Genomic DNA, 10,753 nt, shown 5'->3' with positions numbered 1-10,753 from the left:
TATATGATGTGTCAATCACCCATTGGATGCGCAATTTTTCTATATTTCATCACATTTGAGTGACACCTCATCGGTGCTCACATAGGTGTGCACGGTATGTGTGCAGCATATCAAAACTATATATATATATATTTGGGAATCAATTTTTAAAGTGCAATAAGCAAACAATTTTCTCTTTTTTTTTTAATGAATATGCAAACATTTGGGTCGAAGATATTTTTTAATGTGCAATAAGCAAGCAATTGGTTGGAAGATATTTTGGTGTTTTAATTAAACAGTCGGATTCCCCTTGTCCGTAAGATATTTTGGTGTTTGGCGGTGAAGAAAGTTCAGAGAGAACATATTCACGATTTGAATTAATAGATTTCAAATGTTTTTGTTGTTGTTTAGATAATTAAAATCATATATTTCAAATTCACTCATCATATATTTATATTATATTTTTTATGTTAATTAAGATGTATTTCAAGTTCACCTAATAATATTATCGTTTTCAATCCGTTATAATTTGTCTTACTAATACGTGTAATTAAGATTTGATCTATTGTTTCATTGTAAACAATAAAATTATAATCGAAATAAATATTCCAGAACACAGTCTAAAATAAAAATTGCAGCTTGTGATAGCAAGACAAGGTAGCCATTTATATTTTTGAGTTATTACAATTTTTTCCTTTCCATTCAACACACACACACACATACATATAATACTAAAGATACAACAAATATATCATATAACAATATTTACAGTAATTATACCGTGACATTTTGCTATTATATCGTGATATTTTGTATTAATATATTATGAGATTTTAATAAATTGAATTTTTTGTGTTGTAAAAATTATTGTACAAATTTAGATGTACATATAACATATTTATTTGATTAACATAGTTTTAATTCCCCTTAAAATATAAACATAGACACACACTTGGCGTTCAACACATCTTTTATGGGTAAATAGAATTTGCACTTTCAATTAAAATATTTATTAAATAATTGATACAAAGTATAATTGTTAAGTTTTTTTAACTAAAAATCGACATAACTAAAAAAAAATTAATAAAAATCGTGTATCTAATGATAACATAACATTTATGTAAAAGAAGTGCATATAGCCAATCTTACGATCTAAATGTTTCCATTATCAACTGATCGAGGACCATTTTTTAAGTTTAATTACACACACACGTACACACACACACACACGCACACACACACACACACACACATATATATATATATATATATTAATTTAATTAATTAAGATAAACTGATACAATAATTTTTGGTATATATATACAAACAATATATATACATATAGACGTTAAGTTTAATGCCATTATGTTTGGATTAACGTTTTTTCTATCTAATTTTATATTTGAGTTTTTACAACAATTTTTCCTCGTAAAATAATTGTTAGTTTAAGTGTGTATGAGTTAAAGTGGCAATGAGATGGTGACTTCCTGAGAAGTTCACATATTTCAAGCAGCTGACGTTGTGCCGCTTGATCTGATTAGTTAGATGAGTCATAAAAGAATGACAAAAGATTTTAACAGATAATATTGTCTCTGTTGTGGACAGGACCAACGATAAAAAAATGGTAAGACTGATCTCTAAAAAATATGAGACAGCACCAGCAAATAGACACACGTCTTTCCGGACTCATGTGTCTAATAACCCGACCAATTAATATCCAAGTAAGTGCACTTTGTGCTGTTATGAGTATAAAGTAATAGAGTTGAGTCTTTGCTAACAGCTATAGCTTTCGATCTGGTAGTAAGAATTTGATCTTAACTATTGATATCAGATCGAAGTTAGAGTTCAAGTATCCCAATAAGCATATTTCTATACTTATTGGGGGAATGTTGGTTAAGTGTGAATAAGTAAGACAAGTACAAGAATATGTGACATTATGATAAGTTCTCGTGCGTCCAGTTGATGACGTTGTGTCGCTTGATCTGGTTGGCTATGTGGACTATAAAGGAGTCACGCCAGATTTTAACGGATAATATTGTCTCTTTTGAGGACATGACCGATGATATAGAAAAGATAAGACTTATCTCTAATGGATATAAGACAACACTAACAGATAGACACAAATATCTCCGGACTCATGAGCCTAATAGCCGACCCATTAGTATCTAAGTAGACGCACTTTACACTGCCACAAATATAAGAAAATAAAGTTACGTCTTGACTAACGGCTATAGTTTTTTTTACCTAGTGATAAATGTTTGATCCTAACAATAATAATAGTATAGAGAATAAGTATTTTGAAAAAGAAAATATGCTGTGTTTTAAGTAGAGTCATCCAAATCCTTGTAAACTTATTCTATTTCATTTATGTCCTATAATTTAAAGAAATAAACTCTTATAATCGAATTTCTAATATATGGTATTGTTTTCAATCTAAAAAAATGATTATGAATTTTTCTTCAGAAATTCGTGAAGAAAAAAACTATAGTCATTTCTTTTAAATGTTACAAATACTCCCTGTATTGATCTTAAATTCAAATTTTTAGATGTCTAATGTTTTGATCTAAGAATATGGTAAATTAATTTACTTTTTTTTTTTATAAAGTAACCGGCAATACAACTCAAATATTTTATAAAACAAATCAAATACTATCTTTCCATCATTTTAAAGCAAGATTATAATTATTTCCCCACAAATGCAATTCCATTTTAAAGCATAATCTAATACTTCAATGGCATCCAAAAAAATACCATGGAATATTCAAACCTCCCTTTGGCAACTGGCAAGCGAGAATTTAGCATTAATTGAAATTGGATGAACTGTTTTACCTCTTCCGAAAGATTATTTTTCGAAATAGTAGGTTTTTCATAAGACGGTCTCACGTATCTTTATTCGTGAAACGGATCAATTCTGTCCATATTTACAATAAAAATTATATATTTGACATAAAAACTAATATTTTTTCGTTGATGATTTATATAGAATATCTGTTTCACAAAATTAACCCGTGAGACCGTCTTCCATGAGTTTTTGTGTTTTCCGAAAACGCAGAGGAATTTAATGGATTTGATCATATTGTTGAAATCTTATCAAAATTAAAAGGGATTTTAAAATTAAACGAATAAAATAGTGTTGTTAATTTATATCTTAAGTTGAAACTGTATAATTTTCAAACACCAAATGAAACTCTTAATACGCAAATGTGGTTTAAGGTTCAAAAGAAGTCCAAAAAAATCCAATTCCCAATTTATTTATCTATCATTCGATTTTGATTTTATCAAAGTACCCGAAATTCTATCGATTTTTATTTGATAGAAATATTGAAAATTTTCTCCTATCAGATGGGAATTTTTTACTTATATTACAGAATAATATTCAGTTGTACGAGTTAATTAATTTTTTTTAGAGAAAGTTGTACGAAATTTAGATGTTGAATAAGGGCAGTAAAACTGACCCAAGAAATAAAAAAAATGAATTAAATTACATCCACACACTCTTAAGATTTAATCAAATTACACGAGCTTGAAACTTTGTAATGTCAACCAAAACCTCAAGAGTATCTATCATAATCTAATTATTCAAACAATGCAAAATATCAATTTTAATCATATATGTATCATAATCTAATTATTCTGCTGCTTATGACAATCCAAGTGAAAGACTACATTAACTTAACTCGTTTATACTTCGAAGAAGTTGAATTTCGGATACCTTTTCGTGTTACTGCATATGGAGCCGATGCTGATCGCATATAAGGTGATTTGTCAATATATGCATATCTTTCATCACTATTCCAGTACAAGATGATCCGATTTGTAGACGCATGCGACCAACTATCACCTGTCCAGGCAAAGTTTTATAATCCATTGGGATGAACAGAGTTACATTTGGAATCAAAGCATGGTTTAAAAATAAAAGGTGGCAAAGTTTGTATTTTCAAGTATATTATGGCATCAACTGCACTGAGTTGGAGCTGGGACGCACCCCTGCTGGGTGCGTTCAAGAAGATATGTGTCCGATCTTGAGAACGCAGAGGGGGTTAAGTGCTACACTGTTTGTGTGCAATTGTGGGCGGCAAATCAAAGACATGAAAAATCATTTTTAAAGGCAAATGAAAATTATTCATAGATGATGGGATACTTACCAAGAGCAAGAGTCAACTGAAATGAACCTTCTGAGTATTTCGTGGCGACCTGATTCAACAGAACTACCTGCATCATGGTTCAGGTAGTCATAAGTTGTAGAGTATAACCGTCTCTGTGCTGTATCAATAAGAAGGAATTATTTTGTCTAGGTGATAACAAATAGTCAGATGTCTTACTGCCAAACTGAATTTCTTGGCAAGTTTCATGAGTTTTAAGGCCAGTCCACCAAGAAGCCGAGTCCTCAGAGCCACGTCCTCGAAATCTTGGCGGAAGTGAAAAGTGATGCTATCAACGATGACAACCTTAATCTGTGACAACAGCAGGACACCGAAACATCAGAAACAAGACACCTCAAATGGTAAACATTGCGGTCAGAACCACCAGTAATTTTATTATACCTACATCTTTATGCTCAGAAATGAACTTCTCCAAATAATTTACAACCGCAATTTGCTCGGTGTAACTGCACACACGGAAAAGAAATATATTGTCAAGAAAATCCTTTGGCTCTTTATTCACTTGACATGCATGGAAATCCTTTGTTGGGAGGCTGTTATATTCTTTAATGTCCTCTGCACATGCCTCCGCAATTTGTAAAGCACGCTCCACCATAAAACTGCCTTCGGTGTCTGACCATCGCAAAATACAATCTATTAACTTAACATTAGAAGAGAATAGCTACAACAGATTCATACTAGTTACCGATAAAATAGTCATCGCAAAAACTTGCCAATATAAATTGCCTTTCCTTCAAGCCCACCACAATCAGATGGAATTTGGACATTTACAGCTAGCTGAATCCTAAATTTTCCATGTTGAAAAGTGAAGTAAATATGAAGCTTTTGTGCAGAAAATAATCAGGGGGTGGGGGAGGAGACGCTGCTTACCCAAGTTGTGTTTTACCAATGCCTGGAACTCCACCTAGTAGAATAAGAATATAATTTATGTTGACATAGACAGGAATACAGAAGAATAACACTTCTTATTGGGAAAAATTTTAAAATAAACTTCAGTATATGACAACATAAGATAACATATTTTTTTTTAGAGATTTACCAATCTCGGTAACTTCTTTACAACTAATTCCTCCTCCTAGGATGTCATCCAAGTTCGAGCAAGATGTGGTGATACATATAGAAGATTCTTCCTCGTTAAGCATATTCCAGGCTGTCTGTGCTCCTGAACAATGAAATTTTGCTGAGCTATCGATTGATAACTTCTACAACGAGGAGTGACTGATGCTGTGAGATGGTATCACAAAGATATGAAAGAAAAAAGGAGTATCTGATTTGGCCGTCATCACTTTGTTTGAAATCTTATTGCAACAAGTTAAAGTGTTTTTCTAGAGATTCTACTATTGAGCATAGCTGCTCTTCTGACTGGTTCCCCGAAATAAACTGGTGATCAGAGCCAGATAATCAATGAATGATGAGTTCACTAGTGTCCTTCCTGATGTAATAGAACTGAAATTTTAAGCATTTAATCCTATAACAACTACATATATCATACTTCTTAACTAGGTAAAAAATCATTCATGATAAAACAGAAAGAACAAAAGGGTTGCAATTCTCTTTATATCCCCTTTCTCTATGAATTGATTTAGCACAAATTTGTCAAACTTTACAGCATGTCAGGTTGAAAATCCACAGTGATATGACATTCCTTCACATATGTGCACTCGGTCTCTCGATGGCAAAAGCAAGCAACGATCATATTTACTGCAGTAATAATAATCTATTAAAAAATCAAAATAAGCAAGAACCAGAAACTCAAAAGTGCTGCTCGACTAGCTATTTTTGTTATTATAAATTACATAACGAAGAATCGCCCAAAAATATTGAATAAGTCTCACCATAAGATTCAGAAGCTTCTGAAAATGACAATCTTAAGGAATTTATAGAAGGATTCTCTTCCAACAATCACTCCATAATTTTAGTTGTCTAGAAGAACATGGTATCATAGCAAATACTTACCATTTACAATTGACCGGCTTCTTCCTTGGTCAATTTTGTCCACCCCACTCCTCCCGGATGCAACTCTTAGAATCTCGAGTGCCTCATTTTCAGAAATCTTCAGATCTGGTTAACACATCACACAAAAAAATTTAATACATTGCTCAAAAGGACATGGAATGACCACTGATGAGTAAGCCTTGCCATCACGAATTACATAATAAAAAACTGCCATCTTTTCCTCTAGACTAAATCATCTCTCTGATTAAAAAAAAACGAAATTCATTAGTGAAAAACAGAAATGTACAGTTGAAGGATAACTTATCTTTCCAATCCATCTATCGAAACTATAAGTACACAACTTAAGAAGAATATTAGTCATGCCACAAATAAGTTACAACATTGTGTATGCAGATCAATAAAGAATTCCAACCAAATAATAACGAGCTAAATAGGGATTCTTTGAGTTCTTTATCCAGTTGTGCCCAAATCGCGACCCAATATTTGATGATATCCCATAAGTTGGGACATAGCTTCTTCTAGTCCTTCATAGATCTATTTGTTCCTTTTTCTCCAAAGCTCCTCGCAATAAATTGCCATTATCACCAACTTCCATAACTTTTGTAATGTTTTTAACTCTTTCAAACATATAGTCGGCTTCCCACAAGTTTGTAACTCTTTTCGGTCACACCCGATGAAAATCAAAATTCTTCCCGTATCTTAAACTTGAAAGATGCTATGAATTTGCAAGACACAAAGATATAGTGTCTAAATTCACCGTGTTTTTTTCCCCTGAATTATTGGGTCCCAAATTGAAAGATTATTGTTTTTAAGTACTTGAACACAAACTTAAAATCACTTCATGTTTTGTTTGATAGAGGAGCCAACCTCTTCTTTAAAGCGTGAGAATCTTCGAAACCTAACCACCATTGAACTAGAGCACTTGGCGTAATAACAAGCTGTCAGACGACAATAACTTGAAAAACAAAAACAAAACATTGTTCTCCCAAGATGGCCACTATAATCAAGAAATCTAAAGATTCATATGCGCATTATGCACGAGAATTCGCATCACACACTCACCTTGAGCTAGGTGAGAAGGAGAAACAGAGAAAAGGGATGAAATAGAAATGTATCCCGCTGAAATGAGCTTCCCTCTCTGCGATGCCGAAATGGGTAGGCTCGATACTTCCATCTGGGTGGTACGGATGCGTGGGTAGTGATCTTCGGTGGAGATTTTATGCTCTATTGTGCCGGGAAATGAATTTCATCCCTTAAACAAGTAGAAATCCATTTTCAATAAATATCTTGGCATGAAAATAAACAAAGAAATTGCAGAAAAAAGATTTATTTCTTTGTATTCCGTTGTAAAATTTTGTGGGTGAGTTCCTATCACAGTGGGTGGTTGGATTCTGATAGAAAAAAAAAAATCTAACCTATAAATTGTTAGAGAAATTACTAACAACAATAACGTAGAAACGAATTTGTAGAGATAAAGCAATAATCGAAACAAGTGTGATGTTTACAGTATGACTATCGTGTAAAAGAAAGCAAAACCAAACCGAGGCCTGTAGCATGTACAGTTTTCTTAAAACAGATTCGTCCCCTCCTGTATGTGATTCGAGGATCGTTTTGGACGTCTGTTTCCCAGGATACAACGGAACAACCAGCAGTGATTTAGCACGAGACACTACTACGGCGAACTGAAAACGTACTTTTACTTATTCACCGAGATTTAACGGAGTCCAAATGAAAAGTTAACAATATGAAATGCAAGAGAATGCTTGAAAGAGAAAAGATTTTCATGTACTTGAAATGAGGAAATAAACTCCACTATTTATAAGCTCCAAAATGCACACCAAGAGTCATGCAAGATTAATTAACTCAATTAATCTTCTCAATAACTCAAGAATATGAAGAGCCAAAACTCTTCAACTAACTCAAGAATGTGGAAAGTCAAAAGACACTCCACAATAATGAGTCATAACCAACTCAAGAATGTGGAGAGCCAAAAGGCACTCCCACATTCATGAGATATAATTTTTATTCAAATTTCCAACAATCCCCCACATGAATGAAAATGATACAAATCTTGGTGACAAAGTTCTACAGTTGAATCCTGCATAGGATAGGTAGGTGTTACCCTTTGAACCTTCTCTTATAAAATATATTTGCTTTATTAGCTGACCAGTAGACATGTTGTCCTTGAACTGTTCTGTCGTTTATGTAAATTAAGATATATTTCACACAAGACTCTCCCTGATACTATTCAGTTCTCATGATCGTGTTCGTTTTGGCCATGAACACTTCTGCGAGAGGGTCTAGAATTGAGCCCTGCAATTCCTTCGAAGTGGCCCCACTTCTTTCTCACATAGGTGATTCTATATTGCTTCTCATCACAATCATTAAAAGCCATAAGCTTATCCTCAACATTCACTGTTTTATAATAGGAATGGACTAGGGATAACCCTTACAGTGATTCTCCAAATTAGTGCGATTAGGTTGTCCCATTGAACCTAGTTCTTGGGTTCTCTAGTCAGCGAAGGTTGGGTTTTCCTTCGCACCAATTTATTCTATAGGCTTGAGCCACATTCCCTTTGACGATTTCGCAACTAACTCTCTGTTTAACCCCTTGGTCAACGGATCCACAATATTATCCTTTGACTTTACATAGTCAACAGAGATAACTCCAGTTGAGAGTAGTAGTCTAATGGTATTATGTCTACGACGTATATGTTTAGACTTACCATTATACATTTTTTTTTGTGCCCTTCCAATTGCAGATTGGCTATCACAATGTATACATATCGTCGGCACCGGTTTTTCCCATCTTGGAACATCTTCTAAGAAGTGACGCAGCCATTCAGCCTCTTCAGCACACTTGTCAAGAGCTATAAACTCAGATTTCATCGTGGATCTGGCTATTACAGTTTGTTTAGAAGATTTCCACGCAATTGGTGCACCTCCTAAAGTGAATACAAATCCACTTGTAGATTTTGAGTCTTTCATATCAGATATCCAATTTGCATCACTGTATCCTTCAATAACAGTAGGATATCTAGTATAGTGCAGCCCATGATCCCGAGTGTACCTTAAGTATCTTAGCAATCTGGTAATTGCTTTCCAGTGTTCAACACCTGGATTACTCGTGAATCTACTTAATTTTCCTACTGCATAGGTTATGTCTGGTCTTGTACAACTCATTAAGTACATCAAACTTCCAATGACTCGAGAGTATTCTAATTGAGACATACTTTCACCTCGATTCTTTGATAGATGCTGACTGGTATCTATCGGGGTTCTAGCCAATGCAGAGTCATCATTATTGAATTTCTCAAGTATTTTGTCAACATAATGTGACTGGCTTAGGACTAGTCCTTCTGATGTTCTATGGATTTTAATTCCAAGGATTACATCGGCTAAGCCCAAATCTTTCATGTCAAATCTTGAGTTCAATAACTTCTTGGTGGATTTGATCATCTTATCATTACTATCAATGATAAGTATGTCATCTACGTAAAGACATAAAATGACATATCCAATTTCAGTGTTCTTTATGTATACACATTTGTCACATTCACTGAATTTAAATCCACTTTCTATCATGGCTTTATCAAATTTTTTGTGCCATTGCTTTGGTGCTTGTTTTAAGCCATACAGAGACTTCACCAGTTTACAAACCTTATTTTCTTGTCCAGTCGCAGAAAATCCTTCAGGTTGTTCCATATAAATTTCCTCTTCTAAATCACCATTTAGAAAAGCTGTCTTTACGTCCATTTGGTGTACTTCAAGATTCCGCAAGGCGGCAATCACAAGTATCACACGAATAGATGTTATTCTTGATACAGAAGAATATGTGTCAAAGTAATCAAGTCCTTCACGTTGATGGCAACCTTTAATTACCAATCTGGCTTTATACTTATCTATGGTTCCATCTGATTTCATTTTCCTTTTGAAAACCCATTTACAGCCTAGTGGTTGGCTTCCCGGAGGAAGATTTACTAACTCCCACGTATGGTTTTGTAAAATGGATTCCATTTCAGAATTGATAGCTTCTTTCGATAGAGGTCCCTCAGATTAACTCATTGCTTCCTTGAAGCTTTGAGGTTCACTTTCCATCTTGAAAGTGATGAAATCTGGGCCAAAGGATTTCTTAGTCCTAGCTCTCTTGCTACGTCTAGGTTCAATGTCTTGATCAAGCTCTTGTTCTTCATCAATTGTCTCATATAATCTTTTGGATGAACATGGCTCATCCTTAGATTTGTATGGAAACATGTGTTCAAAGAACGAAGCATTACTTGATTCCATTATCGTATTCTTGTGAATATCAGGTATTTTAGATTCATGTACAAGAAAACAATATGCGCTACTGTTTTGAGCATATCCAATGAAAATACAATCAACAGTTTTTGGTCCTATCTGTACTTTCTTTGGAGTGGGTACTGCTACCCTGGCAAGACACCCCCACACTCGCAAGTATTGGTAGGAAGGACTTCTACTTTTCCATAACTCGTATGGACTTTTATCTTGTTTTTTCTGGGGCACCTTATTTAAAAGGTAATTTGCTGTTAGAACAGCTTCCCCCCACATGTTCTGTGGTAAACCAGAACTTAATAACAACGTATTCATCATTTTTTAAGGTACGATTCTTTTTCTCTGCAATACCATTTTGCTGA

The 10,753-nt window shown here is 33.9% G+C and overlaps 1 protein-coding gene across 1 annotated transcript; it reads right to left on the bottom strand.

Moving 5' to 3' along the window:
* Nucleotides 1-3,577: 3,577 nt before the first annotated feature.
* LOC140985590 (DNA repair protein RAD51 homolog 3) lies at nt 3,578-7,428 on the bottom strand. Its single transcript, XM_073453446.1, has 9 exons — nt 7,161-7,428; nt 6,099-6,203; nt 5,182-5,304; nt 5,013-5,046; nt 4,856-4,926; nt 4,528-4,754; nt 4,302-4,433; nt 4,125-4,191; nt 3,578-3,820 (listed from the first exon to the last, which is right to left on the bottom strand). Exons 1-9 carry the CDS (start codon nt 7,270-7,272, stop codon nt 3,642-3,644), a joined length of 1,050 nt encoding a protein of 349 aa, XP_073309547.1. The 5' UTR covers nt 7,273-7,428; the 3' UTR covers nt 3,578-3,641.
* Nucleotides 7,429-10,753: the final 3,325 nt, after the last annotated feature.

The sequence above is a fragment of the Primulina huaijiensis genome, chromosome 10 (genome assembly GCF_012295235.1).
Source record: "Primulina huaijiensis isolate GDHJ02 chromosome 10, ASM1229523v2, whole genome shotgun sequence".
Lineage (NCBI taxonomy): Eukaryota > Viridiplantae > Streptophyta > Magnoliopsida > Lamiales > Gesneriaceae > Primulina > Primulina huaijiensis.
The sequence above is the reverse complement of the archived record's forward strand: the minus strand, read 5'-3'. Positions and strand labels throughout refer to the sequence as shown.

Bases quoted from the DNA above. Each gene is read 5' to 3' on its own strand.
- LOC140985590 (XM_073453446.1), bottom strand. From the start codon at position 7,272: ATGGAAGTATCGAGCCTACCCATTTCGGCATCGCAGAGAGGGAAGCTC. The intron at 4,755-4,855 runs GCAAGTTTTTGC...TGCGATGGTCAG, and splicing joins AGGAAAGGCAATTTATATTG to ACACCGAAGGCAGTTTTATG. The intron at 4,192-4,301 runs GTAAGACATCTG...ACCATGATGCAG, and splicing joins CCAAGAAATTCAGTTTGGCA to GTAGTTCTGTTGAATCAGGT.